Raw genomic sequence first — 26,637 nt, forward strand, 5'->3', positions numbered from 1 at the left:
ACCTCATTCCTTCTGACAGTCTTAGTGGGAGCTGAGAATAACCATGTGGGGGCCCAATCTATCAGTTTAAAGGCTAATGTATTTTAGAGTCTTGGACATAATTATCAGCTCTTTATCAACAGAAACAGATTAAACAATGGTTGTTAAACAGTAGGGAAAGGGTACTGCTATTTTATTAGCACTACTGAGAGTCTTTCCAATCCATTGTATGGTCGAGCTGCCAGCTTTTTTTGAAGACTGTATTATTATATGTATTTTCCTTTATGGTTTTGAGAAGTATACATGCATTTAGAAAGACTGCAACCATTAACAGCAAAGGATAAAAATCTTTATTCCTCTCATTTAGAAGGCCTCAAAACTTTACCTCTGTCTGCTATTACTCTCCCTCTTTCCTACATACTGCCTTTTAAATTCTTATGGCAGATTTTTTAGAAAGACAATGAAGTAGTATTTATTACAAACCTAGACTTCACAATTGCAGTAAGTTGTCCTTCAAGTATCTTGGCTGCACATCCTACATCTACTTCAGAAGTGACTACTTATTGCTAGCAGTTAGCTTAGGCTTCGATACTTTTACCTAGACTGGTGCTGTCTGTACAAGAAATCTCAAGTGGCAGAAACATAGCTAATAGCACTCTATCCTCTTCCAAAGGTCTGCCTGCCTATCTTGCTATCCTGTGCTAGGAAACAGATACCACAAATATTCAAAACAACTTCCAAAAGGGAGACTTAACATACACTTGCTGCTGTGCAGTTTAATCACATTTGAACTCTTCAATCAAATAGGGCAGTCAGCAAGGATGAGCTGTGTGACTTGACACACCATTAACATATACTAAGAAAGTGTCATACTAAACCTGTCTGTGATCACAGTAGAAGGCAGTCTAAGGAAATATCCCTAAGTCTCCTTCAAAACAGTAATTGAGAGAAGCTAGTATACATTTCAATTTGCAATCAGAGATGTGTCTCCATAGGAAGACTAACACCATTTAAAAATAATTTTTTATAAAGCACAAAGTATCAAAACATAACACTGTCTCAGAGGCTGAGATTTACCCTGCTTAACTCCAGCTTCCATTTAGACGGTTCTTTTCTACTGGAAGATAATCCTTCCCTTCCAAGCCCCATTAACAGGAAACAGAATACGTTCCTAATTTAGATGTCCAAGTTAGAAGCGATGAACCTAGGCCAGATGCAGTATGTGCATTTAGAAAGGAATTACTTGGACATCTTTGGCAATTTCTACCTAGAAGGTTATACATCTGAGCAAAGGCAGTTCAGTAGTCAAGCAAATAAGCAGTTTAGGTCTAAATTAAAATGTGTGGATATGGACAAATAAAAAGAAATGACAGTCTGATTTTGTTTCTTAAAGACACCAGGCATATGTTCACACTCTGCTTCATGGATTCTTCATGGTAAAATTTATTGGACTTCTCAGTAAATACAATATTATCAATTAACACTACTCATAACTACTCATTATTCCATATACATCAAACATACAGAGGCTGTTCCATTTTCTGTACAGATCTTACCGCTCAAGCAAAACAATAGAACAGTTGAGTGAACACAGAGTATAAAATCAGAATATAAAATAAGGCAAGCGTGATAAAAGCATTAGGTTTAGTAGTCTTTCACTAGAAAAATAGTTTTTGCTGTCATGTTTCCTCTGAAATTTTTAACAAACATATTGCAAAAGAGAAAAATTAACTTAACTATGGTAAACAAATACCTTCCTTCAAGGCACTGTTACATAACTTTTAATGTCAATTTGAAAATAATTCAGTAAGTCAGTTGATAGAAATATTACCCATGTAATAAAAATGGACAAAAATCTTTGTTTGGTTAATCAAAAGGCTGAACGGCAAAATGAATCAGATAAGTTTCTTTATGGAATAAAACCCAATCATTTTGACTAACAGAATAAACATTACAAGTTTGAAGTCTCACAAAATTCAACTATAAATATTAACTCAGGCATCAACAGTAGATTTAGACAACCCAGTTTCAGTAACAAGTTGTAAAGTTTGGAACTTGAGTTATTTTTCTCATAAAGAATTGTTTAATGCATTATATATGCTCTGGTATAAGAAAGTAACAAGAATGCAAAACTATTTAAAGCAAGTGGTAAAAAATTTCCAAGGATGTAACTTCTGATTTTCTTATGAAACATACCACTTGGCTTTGTGTTTTCACCTGCACAAGTGCTTAGCAGTAGCAGATTGTTTACAGTCACTGTACAGAACTTTACACAAACACTCTGAATGGCACAACCAAAAAAAGTTTTCCTACAAATTTACACTCTGTCTTTCTGCACACATTGAACTGCCAGTCATCTCACTCCATTCCTGCTGTCCCTCAGGACCCCTATGGAGTATCTGCAGGTCCTTTCCATGCCCCTGCAACCAGTCTCAAGTGGTTTCTTCCTCACTCCTTTCCCCTTCCTGCTTTTGGGGAGCTCCCAACTAGAACTGCAACATCATGTGACTAATTGCGGTCAGTCTGCACATGCTGGGTAGCTCAACACATAGTTGAGTGGTCCTCCGAAAAACTCTGCCTACACTGAAGACACCCATCGGTTTCTTTCTAAATTTAATTGCTTAGCAGTCAACATAGAAGAGTTTTCAGAGTGAGTTTAAAGGTAGCATATAAACCTAATTTCTTTGGCTGGAAAACAGAGGCACATGGATGCTGATTTCAATATCAGCATCAATACTTACACGTTTTCTTTCTTCTTCAGGATTGGCCATGTCAAATGACCTATGCCTAATTACTTAATCATCTTGACTCACTACTGGGTATTTCTTAGGTCTCCATCCTAAGGAAATTTTCACACAGTTCTAGCTGAGCTCGCAGTTTGGAAATAATATTTGTCACTCTTCACTAGGAATCTGGTCTCACAGCTGCTAGTGTCTACTTCGGACCTACGGAAAGGAGGAATTTGCAGTGACCAGTTTGAAGCATTAGGAACAGCCCTTCAAGATTCTTTTGCAGACTAATTTTTTCCTCTAGGACTTTTGTTAGTATAGAAACCAGTAACATACCACTTTTGCAAGAAAACAAGGATTTTGTCTTAGAAGACACAATTTGCCAAACAAATGCAGCTGTTATATGGGTAGGCAGAGTCTAAGTCAATTATTACAGATTAATGTTCATTATTAAAGCTAATTCTTCTGTGGCTCCTTATACTTGCTCTACCTGCTGTTTGAAAGAAATATCTTCAGAATTGTTTTGGCTCTCATTTGGTACCTCTTGGCTTGAAGGAGTTAAAAATCATTGCCTAGAGCTTTGGTTTAAGGTTGCCAAATTTTTGTCCTATTGAAGGCTATGTTTGCATAATAAACCAGATACACAAAGCAACTGCAGTAGGAATGTTGTCAACATACACAACATGTATTTGTTGACATACACACAAGAGATTTCCAGAGCTTCCTATGTGGCATGTGAACTAAAAACTATAGGGTTTATGCCTTTGGAGTTATGACCATTATGTCAGTTATGTAGTATTTACTATTTAATATTATTTACTATTGCCTTCCATAGAGAAACCCAAGGAAGTTTGAACCCAGGCAGACATACAAGGAATAAAACCACTCACCAAGATGAAAAAACTACTTGCCAACCTAAAACTAAACATCAAATGCCTTGCAGACATGGCGAGCAGAACATACTAGATGCAGGTCAAGACAAAACTACTGTTACAGCAGCCAATCTTAAACTCTAATACAGTCCTGATAGGAGGAACACATCATAGATCTAAAATCCATACTTAATGTAGGTTCTCCAGTTCCTGCCTGCATTCAGTGCAGCCCTTGTTCGCTAACACCAAAAAGCATCTATTCATGTAATTTGCATATGTTGGCAAAGACTTCATACCACAATTTCAAGATGGGAATGCTCAGTGAGGGTAGCAATAAACTGTTACCACATCTGATTAAAAGGTGGGCTTTTTGCCAGATACTACCTAACCTCTTCTTTGTTGCAAGAGGTATTAATTCTGCTCTACTCAATCTAGTGATTTGATCTGTAAGCTTACTTTTTGCTACTAGATTTCCTACAAAAAAAATTGATACAAAAAATAAAATGTTTCAAACAATTAATATACAGAAGTAAATCTTTTTAAACTGCCAACATTTTTACAACAAAAATGCTGTTATATCAATGATAAATTCATATAAAGACCTGTAAATGCATTCTGGTTTTTATAGTGCATAGAAACTCCAAGGCAAAATACAATAAAAACAGTATCTTAGCAAGGGAAATCTTTATCACTGTTCAGCCCTTACAGTCAATCACTCAATGCTTATGTACTTCCCATTGTTTTTTATTTGGGCTTAACTTGCTGTTAAAGCTGCAAAATAAACTACAAAACCAAAAAAAATGTGAGTCATACTGGATTTTGTCCACCATCTCCAAGAGAACAGCCAATGCTAGGCTTTGGTAATTTCAAACCCATAAGAACAGTAAAATAGAAAAAATAAAGGGAATTAAATCTATTTCATCTTATTTTTCTGTATTCCTTTATGTTCAAAGAGAAACAACCACTTTGAGGAAATTGTTTAAATGTTTGTTGGTTTTTTCCTTCTACTTCCTCAGGGAGTTTGCAAATGTTGCCTGGTTTTTCCTTACATATTTTGAGAGAAGAAAATCTTTTGAAGACTTTATATTTGCCTTTCTTAAAATGGAAGTTTCTGTTATTTTTCTTTTGGGTTAGCAAGCAACAGCAACAAATGCCATCACCTGCTTTTCTATTAGCTGCACATTTTTCAATTGCTGAATGCATAATGCAACTAAATTGTGTAATTATGGCAATTAGCTCATCTAAAGCAAAGCCATAAATCATAACAGCAGTGTCACAATTTTATGTATTAGAGAATTAATTGTATTCATGTTGCTTATCCTGTTACCCTGAAAATTTTAGCTTCTCTGTGCTCTGAGTGGAGTTTAAAGAATAATTCAATATGCCACAAGTAGTAAGGGTACCAACTACACAGGATGTATGATAAGAACATAAGATACAGGTATATTGTGAAATCTGTGTTCCAAATAAATTATAATTGCAAAACTGGATTGGCATCTCTCAGATCCTGCAGTAATTTGTGCAAGCATAAATAATTTTCAGTTATATTCTGGTATGGTACTGTATCCCCTTTGCTTCTTTCACCTACTCTGAAATACTGCTGAATTTTCTGATCTGTACAGTATTTAAGTGCTCAACTTATTTAGAATTAGAATATAGTAGCACACAAATAGCAGGACATCTTAAGAAGATTTGGTATGTTCTGAATACTTAAGATACAATATTTCTTTCTCATTTAAATGAAGCAAAGAAAAGTTAGAATGAAGACACTTTACTGTTCAGAGCAAACTGCGAAACTGTTATCATTTCCTTTAAATCATGATAAAGATTTCCCTTTGACCATTTCTTTGGTAAAAAAAGCTGTGTCACATTTGCTTCATCTGCTATTAAAAGGTGTTTTCTTTGGTGGTGATACTTTTTGATCTTAAAAGTCCAGCTTTATAACACTTGGATAACAGGCTCATTCTATATTTCCTGTTCATTCAGTGAATACAAGGTTAGTTCCAATTCAGGACAAAGTCAAATGGATCAGTCATAAAACAGGAAGTCTGATCATGTAAAAATTGCCTTTTAGTAATAAAATGGCAATGGTACAGACAGCAGAGACCTAAATGCATTATATCAGAATACATTATCATCTGTATAAAATGAGCAGTTTCACAGCTACTTTCAAAGCATCTTATTTAGCTTAAGTGTAGAGTCTACTTAGAAGCATAGCAGACGTTTAAAATGCATAGCTGCATACATCTTCTGTAGCTTTGTGATGATTTCCACTTCTGTCGGCTTAAATCTCCTGGATTAAAAAGAACACACACATTTCCTTATAACATTCTATTATTTTGCTGCTTAATATTTTCCCATATTTGTTTGAAGATTTCCTTACAGTTTACATTTTACAATTTTTTGAATGGACCAATTTGCAAGTCTGAATCCTTAGTGATTCATCACGTGTCACATGCCAAAAAGACTGTACAAGAATGGGACTTTAGATCCAATATGGGATAAATGCTTGGGAACTTCAGTCACAGCAATCAACAAATACCATAACATGCAGCAAACTGAGGAAACAATATACTCTTAGAAAGCATTTGTTCTTGATTTTTTACTGATTTGTAATCTTTATGAGATTTACCTGACACTTCTCTTTGTTCTTTAAAAGAAAAGGTATGGAAGCAATCTTCCTCCAGGTAGGTGGCTTGTTATAGGGAAAAACAGTACCAGCAGTGACATGAATACCAAGTCACTCATACCTCTCATCTTGAAACAAGAGATTGTGGTGCCAGATGCAGAGGGGGAATAAAAAGAGGAAATTTAGAGTATGTAGGATTGGTCCTCAGCTTACAGACCATCCTCTGACAAGCATTTCCAGCTGGTGGAAGTAGAAGCAGCCTGTAATTAGACTGTAAAGAGGGCAGAGAATCAGGGAAGTTAATTATATAGCTTCCACAGGGCTACATACCCTCTGCTTCCTTTCTTCTACCACTAATCCTTTCAGTCATTATCTATTAAGCTGTCTTCTTTCCTAGACTGCTATAATCCTTGCTTCATATATCTGGTACTGTGACATTTCCCACTTGCATTCTTACTCCATAAACTCAGTCAGCACCCAAACTACAGCCTGAAAGAACATGATTTTGGATACATCAGCAATTCTTATGCATCTCAGCACCTACCCTGGCATTCACAGAGTGTTTCATGATCAGGAGCCAAGCAATTAAGCACTTTCTTGCTAATATTACATCATGAATGACTATATATTGTTTTACCTAAACAATGGTTCTATTACTATGTTGTTCCCACATCCAAAAAAAACCAGACTAGGGTGACACAGTGGATTCCTTTGTCCTTGTATTAGGCTGTTCAAAAGAAGAGTAAACTCTGGTCTCTGTTTCATCTCTAACTTACCTTTTTAGGAACCAGATTAAATTTTTCTGTGCCTAGTGCTACTGTTTTCCAGACCATTGCTTTCTTCAGATTTACTGTAAGAAAGAGAAGTCAAATTCCAAAACTCAGTGTTCAAGTATAAGATGAGTACAGTCATTCCACTCCCACAGTGCAATCAGAGTGCATCTAGAACTTATTTGATTTTCTTTTAGCATGAGAAGTTACAAAAAAAAAGATTTAAAAAATTTAAGCAACCAAAATACTGACTCTTAAAGTCTTGCAGCCAAGTAGTGAAGACTCAACACAATCCCCCTCAAAAATCCCACAAAGTTTTAACAGTGACTGTATTCCCAGAAGTGATTGTTGTACTATTATTTCATTCAACATATAGAATTTCTAAACAGAGTGAACGCTCTAATAATATACAAGCAATGTGCAGGTCAACATCCTCAGAACATGGGCTGGAACAACCATACAATTGCTTCTTCTGGAGTACCTACAACTAGCTATATGGTGTTGGTTAAAATCAAGACTTAATTCCCTTGCTCAAAAAAAAAAATTGTTTCTGAACCACTGGTTTCCCACCTAATGCACTGTTAGATGTGGCATTTTAATTACAGCCTCAGACAAGTTCAGCTGTGTATTACTTATCACTTGACATAAAATCCTTCAGAGATTCTGTCTGGTACACAGATCTATCTTCTAAACAGCCAGTAGTTGAAATGCCTGGTTCTTATAACTGAAAGGTAAGTAATACATATTTTAATAGATTTTCCTCAAATGCATTTATCTAAGATAGAAGTCTAAAAGATTAAGCAGCTGATCAAAACCACATCCTACATGTCATCAAGTAGGAAAAGATTATTTTAGTCCCCTATACTGTGTTACAATCCTGTTGTAATACAGTTTCAGCATGTTTATAAAAAGCAGGGCTGCACAACAAGCGCAATTATTCAATTTAACCCAAGGCATGTCCTCACTCAGCAGTATAATACCACACTATGTGCCCAAGACATATCCTCACTTAATAGCATAATTGAATTACAGCTTTAAAGCTGTTTAGATAAGGGGGAAAGCACCAAAATGTGTTTCTAGCTAGCACTAGAAAAAGGAATAGGAAAGTGAATACAACAGTGAAACGGAGAAGGTAACTGCAGCAAGAAATTCAACAAAGGAGAGACAGTGCTACTCAGAAGGACAAAAAGGGAGACAAACATAGGAGGAGAGAAGGGACTGAGGAGAAGAAAAATGGAGTGGATGGGACACAAGAAGAGGAACTGCTAGGCTCCATCTTACAAAAGCAAAACAGGACAAATGAAGTGACTGGGCTTCAAAAGGATGGGCAGGAGAGAAGTATAGCTTGTTTTAATAAGCAAGCTTTTAGAAATGCATCATACTAAGGATGGGGGGAGGAGCCAGTATGGGAGCACCAACCCTCAAGCAGCAGGACAGCAGAAGTGCCTACACCTACTCCTTTGGCTCCAGTGGTGCAACCACTCCTGCGCCCAAGCTATTGGCACTATGAGAGCCCACCCACTCCACCCCCCTGAGAAGCTGGAGTTACCATCAAAACAGCCAATAATGCTAGCTCCCAAAACCCCAGCAACTACAGGCTTACCTAGGATAATTAGGGCTTTGACCACATGCAAGTGAGAAATTTATGTTAATAATGACAAATACAATGTAGGAGAAAAGCTTCAAAACCTCTTTTATAGAATTTCCACCTGAAAGTGATTTTCCTCATAGTTATAGCCTTTTAGAATGAGGACACATGGTGCTCTCAACAAAAAAAGTGAAACATCTTCCAAACACCAAAATGAAGTGCCAGACAGAAAATATCATTCTGCACACTCCACAATTAGGAAGTCTTAAGGAAAGGAATAAACTGTACTTTCGCATTTATCACTAACCCTTACCAACTAGGTCAGTAACATATAATTTTATACAACACTAATAAGCAAAAGAGCAGGTATTTATCTATAGTATACAAATTCTTCACTTACAGTTGCTCAATTTGGTCAAATTCTTTTTCATCTGCTGAATAACAGAAAAAGGATTATATAAGGTCTTAATTTAACAAACACTGAAAGAGTTCTGTTTAATTATATTATTTACTCCATGTCTAAGCGAAACAAACTTATTTTTTCATTTTATTAGTTTTCTTAAATGTGTAATTCAAGTTATCCATTTCTCTATTCAGTAGAATTACCTACAAATTTGTCAAAAGCTTACTGTGATCAGCTTATTAATCCGATTTTGATACATATATTAGATAATGTATACAATTTATACATATATGTGTAAAATATAGGAAAATACATGGCATATATATGCATAATATATACATATCTATACATTGATTTTATATAGATCACTTCTGTTTCATTGTGCACGTCTAGTTCAGCTTACCTGCATGCACCTTAGATTCAGCAACCAACACTAATGCACTCTGTTTTAATGCATTTTCCCTCCTTACTCAGTTTCTTGACAGAAGTTTCTCCCATCAAGACTACTAGCTCTTGTTTCCATTCCCAAGCACTCCCCCAAAAACTATAGCCTCGAAACTCCTTTGTCTTGTGAGGAAAAAGGACTAAATCAAACCTTTTATGGGGAAGTATTGCTTATTGAAAGCAATACCTGAATACAAGACTATGGAAGAGATTTAAAAATCTAAAATAATGGCAGTGTTCTTGACAAAATTATTTTGTCAGAAAAAATATAGATGTGAAAAGCACACAAGTTCATATATGAAGTGCTATGGGTCACACTTTTCTACCTTTGGCTACAGTTTCAGTGGAAAGCAGGAAACAAGACTACTTACCTGCACATTTCTCCTTCTTTTTTGAATACATCTCATACAGGAAAACAACCGTTACTAAAACAATAACTTCAGCCACAATTGCTAGAAAGGGTTTGAGAGGCACCATGAGGGATAGAACTTTAAGCTTCAGCTTTCCTTTACTTTTCCCTAATTCAAAACCAGCTTCACACCAATATATACCATCGTCTTCCTTGGTGAGCTTCAGTATCTTCAGATGGGTTACATTGGCAGATACTCTATTAATTACATACTTGTCTGCCAGCAAAGAGTCATTAATGGCAACCTGAAAATAAAATATACAAGTCTCACTAATGCAGTAAGAAATTGTTTAATCAAATTATTTATATTATCAACACATAGTTCTTCACAAAGATGTAAAATGAGTTAAGAACAAGTGGCATTTGTGATGCATGTTTAGTCCACCTCCAAGGGAAGAATTTCTCTTTGGTAGCCACCCTGGTTCCTTTTACATTTAATGGACAAAAATACGCACTTTTAATGAGAAGATTGTCTGACCTGTTTTAGTCTAAGATCAGATGAAAGTTACTTTTGACTCTATTGACTCACCACTGACAAAGGCAGCCTGCAGCGTCAGGATCTAATCTCCAGGTTTCACCACAGCACAAAGCATGCGCTTTCAACGAAGTTGTACTGGGAATGCTGCTTCACTGGGAGTTTGCTGATAGTCTTACAAGTCAGCGCTACTCTCCAGTAGTACTGGTAAGACAGATCTTTACCTCCTCAGTTGACAGTGCTTCCCCTAGAAAAGGGGCTAGAACAAGGTGGCTATGGTCCCAAGGCTAAGGGGGATCCTGAAGGATGGGTATGTTAAGGAGGCAAACAGCTGAGGGAGATTTTTTTCCTGAAAGCCTTTAAGCCAAGAGGTGAAGAAGATATTTCAGCTCCTTCAGAATCAAGTGCCACAGCAGTCTCCACCACAGAATTACCTCCTTCAGGTCCAGTGCCCCAAAGAGATCATACAAGCTGGGAAATACAGAAGTAAGAGAAGGAACATGCTCCTGTTCTCCTTCAAGCCTCCAATGCCTTACATGTCTTTAAAAGAATGTCCTGCTATTAGATTTTTTGGAGTATTCAATAGTAATATTTGAGCAATATAACCATTACTTGATTTTACTGTATTAATATATCTCAGGACTCACCTTTGTTTTACTGCTGTCTGGGTTGTAAGAGTATGACAGGGACTTTTTGGAAAAGAATCATCATACAAACCAGAACAAAAGCTACATCCCTGTAACAATGATTACATCCGAATATCACAGATTTTTTTTCCTATGTACAGAAATTTACATTAACTTAAGTGGAAGTGCAATTTATAGAGCCTACAGTGAAAAGTCATTGCACTTTACCAAGTGTCTGTACCCAGTTTTTACCATACCATATTGTTTTACTTTGTCAACAGATGAAACTGTTACCTGTTCACTTCCATTGGTCATATACCAGGTCCAAGCAGTGGGAGTATAGCCAAAACTTTTACAAATCATCACAGCTGTATCTCCTTCATAACTGACTATGGGTTTTTCTTTTCCTTCAATTTTCGGTACTAAGAACAAGTAGGAAGAACTCCATCAAGTTACAGGTACAGGTTGTAATTACAGTATTACAAAAAGATAGAATATATTTAAATATCTATTTATAGTAGTCCATGCATTTTCTTTTCCCTTAAGAAACACAGATGATTCTATCACTCATGACACTATGTAAATGAAGAGTCATTTCAGCCTGATATTCCATACACAGAATTTGTACAGAAGACTACAGGAATCCTGTTCTCAATTGTTCCATGATCTTAACAGTTTCCAATACTGAAAACCAAGTGATAATCAGACTGACTTCTATCCTTGCCCATTTCCTCCTTCCCCTCCTTGACAGCTGTGAGCTACATGCATCAGTTCTGGTACACTAGGAACCAACACTAATTTTTCTACAATTGCACTCAACCCGCAAAAACTGATAAAAGTCTATTCCAGCCACAATGCTGCCACATTAATAGTATCTGGCAAGTTCTGCATGCAGAGAACTTCTTTGTAATTAAGACAAAACTGCAGACAGTTTTCTAGTTACAAATGTTTTCTGAGCTGAAATAATGACTTCTGGGTGCATGCCAATAAAAAGGACTTTTGGTCCAATCTTGCTAAGGACAGAACATGGCCACAAGAAGACATCACTTTATAGCTTTAGAGCTACTTGTCCCAACCATTATAACTGCAGATGCCCCACAGCCTTCCAAGGGCAAAAGCCTAAAAAAAAGGCTTTTTTTATACATTGAGGCACCCTATAGATAGAGCTGAGCAAATATATCATACTATATTATGTATCTCCCCTTTTTCTCTCTTTATCAGGATGTTTTCCTCAGATCCATTTAAGTTTTACTTCAAGTTTCATTGTTTTGTGTTAGTACAGATCCAGTACATCTTTTAAATTATATTGTTCACGCTAGACTAAACAAACCAAGAATTTGCTTTCAGCAGTTATGATGGAACAATTTGGAATAAACTAAGATTGTTCTCATTCTCTCCCCTTCTTGACTGGCTGAGCACAAATTAATTTTCCCAAAGAGTTCACTTGAGTATTTAAATTTAAATTTCCATTCCAAAAATATATAGGAAGCCAATTTGTTAACAAGAGCACTGCTTATAGCCTCAGAATTCACTGCACCGTACCTCAATCCAGCCTCACTACACATGGAGCGAGACTTCACTAATACTTGTTTTAATCATTAAACGCTATACTTCTGAAGAGTAGTGACCAAGTATCTTCACTGCTGTCAGTAAAAGGGACTAATTTACTAACTACTGCCACCTCCTTCACAATTCATAGAGAAAAAAAGTACAGAAAAAAAGACTGGAACATGAAAACAAATAAACCCTTACACCCAGCACAACAGGTTTATGACAGTCAAAAAGGTTTAGCCATGCTGAGCAACACATGTGATCACATAAGCTATGATTAAGAACATGAATATCCATCATTAATTCTGGAATCTGGCTCTGTAACAGAGTTGTTAACCTTGAATGCATGCATGGAAATAATATGCTTTGTCCCAGGTAACTTTGCAATTAGACCACACAGAATTTGGTAACAAAACAGTGCTGCTGCACAGAAAGCAAACAAACTGCTGATGAGATGGACAGATTTATACCAGCAGATTTCCACACTGGTTTAAAGACCAGAGTTGTTTCGTAGTGCATGTACCTGGACAGCTGCTTAAGGATCCCTGAACAAAGTGCAAACAAATTGATCTATTCTAGGTTTCAATATAGCTATTACAGCACTTCACACCATTTAAAATATCCATGAATGGTCTCCATGTTTAATAATTTGAAATTCCTATAAGCATCTCTTGTTTTCTGCAGACTTGGATAAAAGCTTAACTCCTCAGTCTGTGGGGTTATGCCAAACCAGTATCAGGGGGGAAAGGGAGGAGGGGTAACATCCAATAATGCCCAACTGCCTAGTGGAAAAGCTATTTCCGTTAGTTACAGCAGTGATGACTTTAGCCACTGAGTCTACAACCCATCACTCATCTTTCAGTTTCAGAAATGTTCTTTCTGCATTGACTGGAAGATTCAAGGACTTCTTTCTCATTTCCTTCACTCTTGCATTAATCTTAAAAAATATCAAGCCAGTACTTTTTATGGCATCAGAAGTGGCAGCACTCAACCATTGTGAAGCAATTCTCCTGTCTTCTTGTAATAAATCAACTAGTCTTATGCACTATTCTGGGAAAAGATGACTTCCCTATTGAGTCATTCCTGCCTTTACTGAAATAGTTATGGTATACTTTCAAAAGTATAGATTAAAAAAGTCAAAGGAGACCTTAAACAGACCTGGGTAGCCATTTAACTAAACCTTACCCACATGTTCACATGAAAAACATCATTTTTAGATATTAAAAGGTCTGATAAACTGCAACTTTTGTCTGTCTTCAGTACTGCAAGCCAGTCTCCCCTGGCTGAAGATTTGAAAGCAGGTGTGAACATTACTACTTGGTATCTGAACATACATGAGTTCCCCCAAGTGACATGACCAGATATCCCAGTGGACAACGGCAGCTTGCAGCACTGAACTACACAGAGCTGCTAGTTAGTTCAGCTGAACTTAGGGGTAGTTATTTGAAGAGCTAGGGTTTTAAGGAACCTGTGCTCAGGGAGAATCTTTTTGATGTATCAGTCTGGAGCTTTCGCAGATCAAACACTTGCCTTGCTCTTTGCAAGATCTGGATGGTGGGAATAGAGAAGGAAATAGCGGTCATTGAAGATAAGGGTTCTCTGCAGCTTATGTATGTTTCATTTCTGCATGTCTTCCATTCAACTGAACTTTGCCTCCTACTGGCAGGGGCAACATTATGAAGAGAATACAAAACAGAAGGAAGGACACTCACACTGCCCAGTGAAGCACACTAGTTTTAATGTGAGCGCTGTTCTCATATAGAATGAAAGATACTCTAAAGCAGTAATTTGGTGTTTCAGAAATACAGCTGAATTTGCTCAAAAAAACTGCCTCCTTTCTGCTAATCATCGCTCCTCTTTGTAACACCAAATCTCAGGCCAAACTTTCAAGTCATTGGCTCTGCTTTTTGAAAAATTTACCTAAGACACCATCCTTTCCTCCCACCCCCCAGAAAGTGGTAAGTATTCACTCCTGCTGTAAGGATGGAGAAAGAAGGGGAAATCAGTTACTCCGGAAAAAAAAGTAGGCTTAGACATTCTTTTGGTTGTTAGCAAATTTTCTTCTAAAAAAACTTTTCCTTCTTGCTTCAAAATTCTTCTTCCCTCCAAGCTATAGAAATGCCTTTAATAATGATTCTCACTTAGATTGACCAAAGTAAGTTAGTTTCCACACTATCCAGAAACCATATTAATACTGGATTTCAATGGCCAAGTGAAGAAAAATTTAATAGATTAAGATTAAATACAATTACCTTGTAAATGAAACACAGCACTGATTTCTTCTTCACCTTTCAGAGTACAACTGTAGCTTCCCAGCTGACTGTTATCCCAGATCCTCAATCTGCAAGAAATATTTCACCAAATTTGTTTTTGTTTGTATTCTCTTCTGTCCTACAGCTATCAGTGACTGCTAATTAACATTCTAAAGAAACCAGCAGAGATCAGTAGCAGAACAGAGAACATTACTGAAACACTAGGATTCAGGTTAACATCAAAACACCATGACATTTTTAATAAGTCAGAAGAGCACAAGCAGACCTGGCAACATAAATACCATTTTCACCCTTGTTGCTCACAGAAGGGCAAACATGTTCAGGCAGTAAGATGTACAGGTTACCAATCTAGTTCACATGGTGAAGCCGTATCTATACAGCCTATCATATGCAGGACTTCAAAAGAGATTTTATTCTTTCTAAAGCCAGTCAGTCAATTGATATGGAGAAATAGTGTGAAATGGGGACAATGGACATTGATTGTGATTGTATATGTCTGCCCAGGAATGTGGGTATGGTGACTAGTCATGGGTGCGATGTCTGGTCACATAGCCACACAGCTTTGAGGACACTCCTACATTTTGGAGGAGACGCTTGCCCTTCCTCCTCTAACAAAGGGGCTATTTAAAAAAGAATGAGAAAAGGATGAGAGATATTCCAATGCTATCTAGAGGGAGGGAGTGCTAAGTCTCCTTGCTGGAGAAGACCGCTCCTTGCTGGAGAGGCAAGGAGACGATTGGATGGTCACAAGGACATGAATCACCACTCCTTGCTGGAGAAGATCTGATGGTCACAAGAACATGAATCACCTACAAACCTCCAAGACCCACCACATTCCAGGCAAAGGACTGATAAGCTAATTAACATACGAAGCGGGTTTAGGTAACGAATATGTATAGGCATTAATTGAATATTCATTTGTTTTATTGTATAAATGTGAGATGGTTCATCACTTCGGGCATGCACACTTGTGGAGGAGCGATCCCCCGTGCATCTGCGCGCAATAAACATACCTACTTTATAACTTTCGAGTTATAGAGTCTAATTCCGCACGTCACAATGACTAGCATAGGTTCAAGACAGAATAGTTTTAAAGAGCTGCATCTAATGAAGTCCAGCATCTTCTCTGCTGGCAAACTATACATCACAGGCATCTTGAAAAATATTTATGTCGTTGTCTTTTTGCATATGGAGTAGCAGAAAAGTGACATCACATCCTCATCGCATTTTGTATCATAAAAATTTTATATAAATATTGTTGATGTTAAGAAACCAAAGCTATACAGAAAACAACTGGAGACTACCCAGTTAAAATTAGTCCATTTACAGATATTTTTTTTTAAAAATCACAGTAAATTGTAGAAAGTTTTCTTCAATGTATACAATATTTCTTCAGTCTCTGCAGAGGTTTGAAAGAGTTAAGACAACATTTAAAACAATCCAAAACATCTTTACTGAAAGCTGATTCCTTCTCTGTTTCGCTAATTATGAAGGAAAAAAACTGGCCACTTATGCCCGTCAGACTTCTGCAAAGCAGAACTGGGGTGGAAAAGAGAATGTGGAAATAGAGGTATTTTAGCATTCACTTACTGAACACAATTACTGGAGTTCAAAGAACTGTGTCCTTAATTCTATATTCTTGCCTTGAAGAAACCTTGTTTTCCAGCACTAGAAAAAGAACAGGAGCTCTTCCTTCAGGCTTGAGGTAACTGCAACCCTTCTCTTTCCTGCAGCTTCAGTATGTCAATTATGGGCATATATTAATCACCACAGAATCACAGAATAGTCAGGGTTGGAAGGGACCTCTGGAGGTCATCTAGTCCAAAGCCCTGCTAAAGCAGGGTCACCTAGAGCACATTACAGAGGATCACATCCAGGCAGGTTTTGAATGTCTCATGTCTCTAGAGACGACTACTCCACAGCCTCTCTGGGCAGCCTGTTCCAGTGCTCTGTCACCTTCAAGGTAAAGTTGTTCTTCACATTAGGTGGAACTTCTTGTGTTGCAGTTTGTGCCTATTGCCCCTTGTCCTGTCTCTGAGCTCTACTGAAAGGAGCCTGGCCCATCCTCTGACACTGGCCCTTAAGATATGTGTAGACATTGATAAGATCTTGTCTCCAGGCTGAGCAGGCCCAGCTCTTTCAGCCCTTCCTAACATGCTGCAGTCCCCTCATCTTCATAGCCATTTGCTGGACCCTCTCCAGCAGTTCCCTCTCTCTCTTGAATTGGGGAGCCCAGAACTGGACACAGCACTCCATGTGCAGCCTTGCCAGTGCAGAGTAGAAGGGGAGGATCACCTCCCTCGACCTGCTGGCCACGCTCCTCCTAATGCCCCCCAGGATCCCACTGGCCTTGGCCACCAGGGCACACTGCTGGCTCATGGGCACCTTGCTGTCCCGCAGCACTCCCAGGTCCTTCCCCGCAGAGCTGCCTTCCAGCAGGTCAGCCCCAGCCTGTGCTGGTGTGTGGGGTTGTTCCTCCCTGGGCACAGGACCTCACACCTGCCTTTGTTCCTCTCTGCCCAATTCTCCAGTCTGTCCAGGTCTCACCGAATGGCAGTGCAGCCTCATGGTGCATCAGCTACAATTCTCTTAATATACATATAACTAGTATTGAGTAGTGTATATGCATGTGATAAACTCAGAACTTGAAGTCAAAACATAAAGATCGCTACTTACTGGATGCCCCAGCTGTTTTCAGTTTTGTTGATGTGTCTGAGTGTTTCATTTCCCCACTTCCAAGTGACTTGAAGACTTTTTAAATGAGAGTGTTTATTGTCCAATCTGCATGAAAGCTCAATTCTAGTTGCACGGTCTAAAGTGATATTCTTTTCCGTGGAAGTACCAGAAACACCTAAAAAGTGTGAAGAATTTTATGAAAAAAATCTTTCATCATTTTCAGGGAAGAGATTCAAAGACTGTTTGACACATGCTGGATTACAGGTGGATACAGTGTGCTGCCGTTATACTTTCCAGGGTAAGAAAACCAAAATCAGTCAGTGTTTGACACTGATTTTCTGAAGTCATAAATTAGTTTTGATACAAGTCATTACAAAAACACAGTCAGTCCATCCTGTAGGTAAACTTCCTATATAGAAACACAGATACTCATTTCACTGAAAACAAGATAAATTATGTAGGAGCATAAGTCTAACAAGCCAAAATATATTAAGTACTACTTAGCTCTCAGAGGGAGCAATATATGCTTGCCTTTTTGACTTCACATTTGGTATTAAAAAAAGCAGGATTTATTGGATTAAAGATATTAGTGAGTTATATTTGTAATATCAAAAGGAGCTAGATTTATAAATATAAGCATCCAGGCTTTAGCCAGATGCAGATTTTCATGATACTGAGTGAAGTTATTGGCAAAATCTAAAACCTTAACACTGTTGGATCTGGCCTGTCATGCTATAGCTACTCAACTTGAAACGAAACAGCCTTCAAATCTATTTACGGCTGCCTTTGCCTTCCTAGTGGCAAGCCAGTAAAATTACAATGTGAAAACTTTTAATACAGTAGAAAAAAATGGATGCTTTTTTAACAAGCTTCATGACCGTAAAATGTGCATATCCAAAAAGTAAGTTTCAACAGCACATATCTTCTCTGAACCAAACAGCCTTTTATAAGAGAACACTTGACTTCGTACCCATCAGCACTGACATTTTATTTCATAATTGGCCTTTTCTTTCACACCTTATAGATACAACTGTGGTTAGCCCTCCTGAATACTCTATGAAAGCTTATTCCAACCTCACCTCAATCCTAGACCCACCCTGTAGTACCTGATGATCAAAGTGCAGCTGTATTTCAGTTTAATTTCTTTCTCAGAGAAAAGGAAGTTTTAAGGTACAGCTCACTGACTTACTAATGCAAGTCATACCTAAGAAGCAGCAAAGTCTGGCTGAAGTGGAAGTACCACATACTCCCATTGAATATTTGAACTTTACTGGATCTGGCAGAGATATTTTCAGCCTGCAAAACAGTGTGCCCAGAACTTCAAGTCCCAGCCAAAATATTACAGATCTGTTCAACTGGAGTAAAACTTAAGAGGAGCAACACCTTAGTCTTTCATAGCAGAGCAAAGTCAGATACAGCAACTCATTTATTAGAGCCACTACACTCAATGAGCCAAGCATAACTCACCTTGTTGAGGTTGTTTATGATCAAAGGAATTTTACAAATGGAATTGGTTTCACAGTAGCAGTTTTACAGACAGATTAATTGCACTGGCTAAAAATAGAATCCGTACCTTTTGATATTAAATATATACACTTTAAATTAATAGAACATGAAAACCCTATGCTGTAGAAGATTAACCACAAGCAAGACTGATATCTGGGGCATCTCTGTACTAAAAGCAGAAGTACCAGAGGAAATAGACACTACCTCAAGCTTCCTGCTAGAAGAAAATACAGCATAAATGCTGTGCAATTTCATCCTTAAAATATTGCACCAGTACTTTGCAAAGGAGTCCTAACTGATCTCCTCCAATTGAGAGAGATTTTGGTTAGATCAGTTTTACCAGTTGTCCAAGAAATTAGTTATAAATGATTATTTGGCAATGGGGAACTTCACATCTACTTTAGGGAGAGGGTTCTCTTGCCTTTTCTCCATGCTTTAACTCTTGAAATGCTGCAAAGCTGACTAACACTTTCTGGTTAGCAAGTACCCTGGCTTGCATGGTCTCTCCAAGTAGATTCATTAGTGCAGAGAAGTTGTCACTTGAACTGATTTGGAGGAACAGATAGCCATAAGTTAGTTTTACTTGTTGTTTTAATGAAAAAGTAACAATTTCAAAATCACTGCAAAATAGTTATTAGAACACAATACCCAATATGGCAACAAACTTACTCATATTTTCTTTACTGAGCTCATGACATGCTCCCTGTGAACATTTTAACTTTATCATGAAGTTGCCAGCCTAGATACTTCTATAATTCACACAAAAGACTGTGTGTAATCACAGGCATTAAATATATTATAACTGGAAGAGAAAAACACACTCACCAGGCAGGAGTATCTCATACTCCACAAAAGTGGCATTAGACACGTGCTCTTTGGTTTCCTGCTTGAACTCTTGCGTGGTAAGATCTGGACCTAACAAGGTTGTGGCGGGAAGCAAAGTGTTATGTTATGATCCTGTAAAGGTAATCATACAGGTGAATGTCAATGCAGTATTGCAACTGAAAAATCTTATAGCAATCTTGAGTGGAGGCGGCAGGGAAAGAGGACCTTGCCAAATGCTGACTACTATGGGGATCCTTTCATACAGCTTCTGTGTTAACAACCAGAATCTTAAAGCAGCAGTGTTGCATAGTCACTGATAGAGTAATTATGCCATTTTAGAATACAGTTTGTATCTTTAATATAATAATGAATTGTGAATGTCAATTCTGTAAAGTTGTAACTATTTCACAGCTTAATTTAAAGAGTCACTCATAGCTTACAAGTGGGTCCCAAAACTGCATAGCACTATGCCAATATGTAAGTAGAGCTTGGAAAAGTAGTAAGCTTTAGAAAAATAAGAAGAAACAGAAGGAAAGAACACTGCCATTCCCAAAGCCACTACAATTTAACACCACACCCAGAAAGCCAGAGATAGATGCAGCTCTAATGAATGCAGAGGCAAGAACACCCTGTTCTCCCCTGAACACAGAGCCCCTCACTGCTCCACAAAACTGTTATACTGCAGGGAATACCCTTCCACACACAAAGAATACCAATATTGACAATCATCTCCCTGACTAAAATACACTCCTTTCCTTGTGTGAGGGAAAGACATTTATAAGGTTTAACATGGCCAGCAAAACCCCCTTTCTATAGGGCTATGGATTGCATACTCTTCAGAGACTACCTTTATAAAGCTCTACAAAGCTTGATACAGCTATCAGGCAGGCAACTCTAAGCATAAACAGTCTGTTCCCACCACTATACTTGTTCTCATGCTCTGTGCATTTCAAGAACAGAGCAAGAAAGCAAATTAGTGAACTGCAACTTTAACAACAGATGTAGCCCAGCTAAGGAAGCACCACCCTTCCACATCTACACACACAATTGTTTCATTAGTATTGTACTATGTGCATAAAAGTTCCTAGTAAACTGAAGCACACTGTGGGAGAAGACATTACAAATTAAGCTTAAAGGAAAGGCCAACTCAATAGTTAGAGCAAATTTTATTTTTTCTGTTTCCAAAGCTACTTTCTACACAGCTTTAAACAAACTGTCTTGCTAATTATCAACTAATAAATCCACCATAACCACATGATTAAAAAATATCAAGGTAGAACCTTAGGACAACTGATATTTAACAATTTAAGTAGAAGACAAGATGCGATTGCTTTTACCAGGTACAGATACATTATGTCCGAATGTCAAATGATCTGAAGGGCTCCCCTGAGTTTGCCTGTTGACAGTTCGTGTAGTTGTCATGGGCTCTGAAAGGTGAAAAACTAAGCTTATCACAAAAAAAATGAAATTTCTCTCCATTTAGTGATGAAACAAAAGAAATAGATTACACACACCATGGTAGATACAATGCACTAAATGTTTTAAGCCCCACATTTTACATGCTTACAAAGTAACTTTATTATCTGTTATTTTATAATGCATTTCAGAAATATATAAACAGCAATTATGGATTGAACCTGCCTATTCATAGAGCATGATAGGAGAAATTATTTTTTTTTGTAGGAGGAAAGGAGCTTCACTATCTCTCCTGTCCACAGATTGAGAAGGTTACCACTCACTGTTGGGAAAATAAAGAGAAAATTGGGCCACAGCTTCAGCTTTCTCACTAAGAGAAGCACTGGGTGGTGCTCACTGATCACTGCAATGCAAACAGTATCTCTGAAAGCCTAGATCTTCACAGAATTACTTCTCTTTTCCTGCATAGAATACTGAACTTTGAGGTAATTTTTTTAAACACATGCCTCAGCTGCAGTTCAGAGAATCTGGCTGTGCTGAAGGAGGTCCCTGCTAGTGATTTGATCTAAACGTCTCTGAGCAAATATAAGCAGAGTTACCACATGCCTTCCAAGTTGGTGGCCCATTCTGTAAAGCAGTTTTTTCTTTATCAACATGTCACTTCACAACACAAGAAATGCTCTGCCACAGGCAATCAGCTTTTTGCCTGGCTGTCATACCTTCCCCTGTGCTTCAGCCAGTTAAGTAACAATAAACCTGTATATCAAGGTGGATGATGGAGAACAGAGCTTCAGTCTAGTTCATCTGGTGGTTAACAGTAGACTGCTGTCAAATCTCAAATACCAGTCCAAAATGGCTTTTTAAGCAAAAAAAAATTAAGCTGTCTCCTAGCACTAGACAGGATGCCCTATTAGTCTAGACAAAAGCACAAGCATGCCTTGACCTCTGCCTGATGGAGACAAACTAGTCCAGGTGTTTACCCCTGAAGTAACTTGAAGGCTAAAAGTTCTGGGGAATCTTCCTGTGTCTGTGTGTGCAAATAGCCCATGAGCATGCCAATGTTCCCATGGATCACCCAAGTTTAAATCTGTCTAGTACACACATCATATGGCTTGTTACTAAAATCCCTCATGGTATAAAGTCAGAACATGCCAGTGCCTGTTCATAAAACTAGACACCCTTTAAAAATGTCTTGCATATCAGTAGGATCCTCATACTGACTTTTTTCTTCAATTCACATATCAAATGAAAATAGTCAGGTAAGGTCATATTAGACGAAATACTTTGTGTATTTTAACTCATATGTGTATTTCTGTATGGAAAGTGTTACTGAATCTATTAGCTACAGCACTCCCTCTAGTTCTTATATACATTGTGCTAAAAAGCTCTGAACAACAGGTAAATAGCATTACCATGTCCAACAACAAAATTGTAGATTGAATAACTTGTCAGAACTGCTTGAGTTTATGTATAAATACCTTAGCCCATGTTTGATTTGCACTAATATGAGCTTTGGTACATCACTGAATTTCTGCTTCTCTGATCTTTATGGAGAACAGAAAGATGGAATCAACAATCATTGGTTTCTTCTCCAGCCTCAAACTTATCCTCTACTCCCTACCAAAACCACAATTAAGGTCTAGAATATGGCCAACAAAGTGTGGGGCAACAGGTTTTGACAAATCCATAACAAAAGAAATAGACAGATGAAGCTAGCTGGCACAGTGATGCAAGGGCATTATTAAACGTCTCACTACAGAAAAGCATAAGGAGTCATCATATGAAAAATTATCAGGTATAAGTTCCAGAACCAAACTTCCCACAATGGTTCCAGTTTGGGAGTTATCCCATCTCCAGGGTCATTGCCTGCTTTCATGGTATATATGCATAAGGGCAACAGATCACACAACTGGCAGTTGAATAGCTTCTTCCGGTCCTTGAGATGCTTACAACAAGCTCTTGTAGTGGCTTTAGAAGGCCTAGATGGTATATTTACTTCTGTTCCTTCTGAAAAGTCAATTTCAAAACATTTCAGCATTAGAATGTAAACTTTATATGGAAACTTAGTATCACTAGGAAAAAGTTATTATAGCTTCAGGTGTACTGAAATAAAACAATTACCAGGAGAAGAGACATTAAGTCCAGTTTGCATCTTAGTCAAAGAGTTTGCCTGAGAGTGGCTGGCATCTTGTGTTGTCACAGTTGGATCTAAAAAGAAAAAAGGATTTAAAGAAATGTCATTCTCTCTCAGTTGAGCTGAGCTAGAAGTATCTAGCATGAAAAGAATTCAAACAGAACCTCCCCCTTCCATTTTCACACACACCCCCCAAAGTTCTGAGCATGTACAGCCAAAATGAGCAAGAATTATTTTTTAGTAGTTCTTTAGCTTATTTTAGGCAAGAAATTATTGAAGAACAGAGGCAGTATTTTTTACCTCTAATTTTTCTATACAGATCTTTTCCTGTAGTTAGCCAACAGTCAGGCAAAGCCATTCTCGGGAATATTCCAACAGACCAATAAAGTTTATAATCTGTAGGCAGATCGGTCTTGTTTGTAGGCTTAGGCCACCACAGCTTTTGACAATTACACTAGTTAATTTTAAACATACATTAGCAGATTCACTAACAGAATATGAACCTAATCATAACCTTACATGTCCACCCCGTTTTGTGATACAGTGAACAACCTCCTTTCCTTCTTTTACCCTGGTAAGCAAACCAAAAGGCATCTGCCAAACAGACTTCACCAAGTAATACTAATGACTACTTCCATTCTCCTTAACACCACTGCAACTCTGATTCTGCTCCTACAGTAGTCAGGCAAGACTCTAGGAGTCTGCTTTATATTGACTGGAAAAAGAACAGCGTGGGAAGAAACAAAAGACTTGCTGCCCTTGTTTCAGCTGGGACAGAGTCCATTTTCTTCTCAGTAGCTGGTGCAGTGCTGTGTTTTGGATTTGGTGTGAGAATAATGTTGATAGCACTGATGGTTTTAGTTGTTGCTGGGTGATGTTTATATCAAGTCAAGGGCTTTGCAGTTTCTCAGGCCCTGCCAGAGGAAGCTGGAGGGGCACAACCAGGTCAGCTGACCTGAATCACCCAAAGGAGTGTTCCATACCATGCAATGTCATGCTGAATATATAAAGCTGGGGGAAGAAGGAAGCAGGGGGGAACTTTTGGAGTGATTGTATTTGCCTTCTCGAGGAACCATTTTGCATGATGGAGCCCTGCTTTCCTGAGATGGCTGAACACTGCCCTGCCAATGGGAAGCAGTGAATGAATTCCTTGTTTTGCTTTGCCTGCACATGTGTGCAGCTTTTGCTCTACCTATTAAGCTTTATCTCAATCCACAAGTCTTCTCACTTTTGCCCTTCCAATTCTCTCTCCCATCCCACCAGGGCAGAGCAAGCAAGTGGCTGTGTGGTGCTTAGTTGTCAGCCAAGGTTAAATCATAGCACTTGTTTAGTTTGAGTATGTTGCTGTTGTCACTCTTCTATTAAGAATTCAACATCCCTAGATGTTTTATAAAAATTGAGATGCTTGCTCCTTCCTACCTGTTCCCAAATTGGGGTGGCAGAACTAGTTAGCATAAAACAAACATTACCTTTACATGCTTAAGTACTCCAGGACATACTCTACTGCCATAACAGTTCTGAGTTTGAGGAAGAGTGCATCCTGCTATCTCATATAAGCAGCTTTTAAGCAATATGGCCAGTGGTTACACAGGGGTGGAAAAGGACATTTTTGCTGTTGTGACTACAAGTCTGGAAGGGGTAATAAGCTCTGCTAGACATCTAAACCAGCAGCAAGCATAGATGAAAAGTAAACCACTAAATAATACTTTGTGTTCAAACTTGTTGAGAACTACATGCCTTCAGCAGAAGGCAAAGTCAGCACCCTGCCAGTTCCTACAAGTGAACAACACTACTAACACTCCTACCGCATTTCAGCACTACAGGCATAGACAGCCTACAGAGTCTCCCACTGGCACCTCCAGCACACAGTTACTCCAGTTACATCAGAGTCATGCCTGGCTTGCACCATCTGCTTTCTCAATCTGCCCATCACATTTCAGCTAGCTTGGATCAAAAGTAAAATGAGGTAGTCAAAGAATATGATGAAGAAATTAAGCATTAGTGGTTTTTAACAAAAGGCTTTTCACTCTTCATACTTGTTCATACCAGTGCACTGGTCCCACGGCCAAGTGTTCCCTCCCAGCCCTTCACCCAAGCAAAGAAATTAAGAAATCTCCTCTGTCTTGAGTATCTGCTGGCTTATGACCAAGCCAGTAAGAAGACTGAGTCCTGTTCTCTGCTTGATAGATGTGCTGAGAGCAGGAAGAGCTATTAAGCTTCTGATATTCATGCTAAGGTTGAAGAAAGGTCCATGAATTTTTATATCTACAGCATCTTGAGGCATTCTAAGGATGTCATGGATCACCTGACTGTCAACTTAGTAGATGCATCACCTGCACAGTAATTAAAATCCCCAAAGATGATAAATTTAGAAGGTGCCAGTGCTAAGTTGCACAGCAGTCTTATGTCTCAGCAAGGAAGGCAGATAACCTGCAACATGGTTTGCATACTAATAGTGTTCTCATCTTAGCTTTCTTCCTTGATTCACGTACCAAGTGAAAGCAGTCAAGCAGTGTTATTTCTAGTCTGCAGTGCTTCCACATCTCAGCCCTTATCTGTCCATATATTAAAATACATAGCACAGAGATAAGATTGCACCGCTCTTCTCCTCCCATATACACCTGCTGAACAGCATCAGAGATCAAGATGACCCAACACTGCATGATTAGTGTCATCAAGCCAGGCAGTTACAGCAAGTAAAGTGCAGTAGCTTCTCAAACATCTAAGTCATGGCTGTGTGCCTTAGCCTACAATTGATTTGCATTAGATTTAGTCAAAGTGTGATAACTTGCAGAGTTCTTGATGCCCTGATCTTTATAGAAGGAGCAGGTGAGACTATGAGGTCATTAATTTATTTTTCTGCCTTGCCTCTGCTCCATACTGCAGCCAATATTTGGAGGATGAAGTGTGGATATACAACACTTCTTATCACCAGAACATTTCAAGCTTTAAAATCTATTTGCTGCCTTTCTCAGCCAGAAAAGCAGCTGAACATGAAAAGCTTGAGATATAATTTGTCTTAATTTAACATCATTAATTTAATGACAATTAATTAAATAGCAATTTTACACTCTGTGCATGCACACAAGCATTCAGTAGCATCCAAAACCAGCCACCCGAAACCATCTTGTGCCCCTAGAAAAGGCAAAAGCTGCAGGCTGAGCTCTCCTGAGGCAGAGAATCTACAGGAAAGACTTCTAAATGCTCCTGATAGAAGCCCTTCCCTCAGGGCAACCAGAAAAATCCAACCTGGAAGCAAAGTCTGTAACACATGCCTCTACTCATATAAGCTTTAGGGGCAGAAGCTGGTAGATAAGATGTGGCGAGCCTTC

At 38.2% G+C, this 26,637-nt stretch overlaps 1 protein-coding gene across 6 annotated transcripts in view; it reads right to left on the minus strand.

The window, feature by feature from the left end:
* Nucleotides 1–1,402: 1,402 nt before the first annotated feature.
* EMB (embigin) overlaps nt 1,403–26,637 on the minus strand; it is a 28,332-nt gene continuing 3,097 nt past the window's right edge. For 2 of the 6 annotated variants that reach the window (XM_055699203.1, XM_055699205.1), the window contains exons 2-11: nt 23,293–23,379; nt 21,093–21,182; nt 19,756–19,845; nt 17,425–17,599; nt 14,728–14,816; nt 11,219–11,346; nt 9,786–10,068; nt 8,968–9,001; nt 6,986–7,059; nt 1,403–5,873 (exon numbers count right to left, since the gene is read on the minus strand). In XM_055699203.1, coding sequence (XP_055555178.1) covers nt 7,002–7,059; nt 8,968–9,001; nt 9,786–10,068; nt 11,219–11,346; nt 14,728–14,816; nt 17,425–17,599; nt 19,756–19,845; nt 21,093–21,182; nt 23,293–23,379 — 1,034 coding nt within the window. In that variant the 3' untranslated portion in view covers nt 1,403–5,873; nt 6,986–7,001. The remainder of the gene's footprint in view (nt 5,874–6,985; nt 7,060–8,967; nt 9,002–9,785; nt 10,069–11,218; nt 11,347–14,727; nt 14,817–17,424; nt 17,600–19,755; nt 19,846–21,092; nt 21,183–23,292; nt 23,380–26,637) is intronic. The other 4 variants (XM_055699206.1, XM_055699207.1, XM_055699204.1 and 1 more) reach the window with 3 other exon arrangements.

The sequence above is a fragment of the Falco cherrug genome, chromosome Z (genome assembly GCF_023634085.1).
Source record: "Falco cherrug isolate bFalChe1 chromosome Z, bFalChe1.pri, whole genome shotgun sequence".
NCBI classification, from domain to species: Eukaryota; Metazoa; Chordata; class Aves; order Falconiformes; family Falconidae; genus Falco; species Falco cherrug.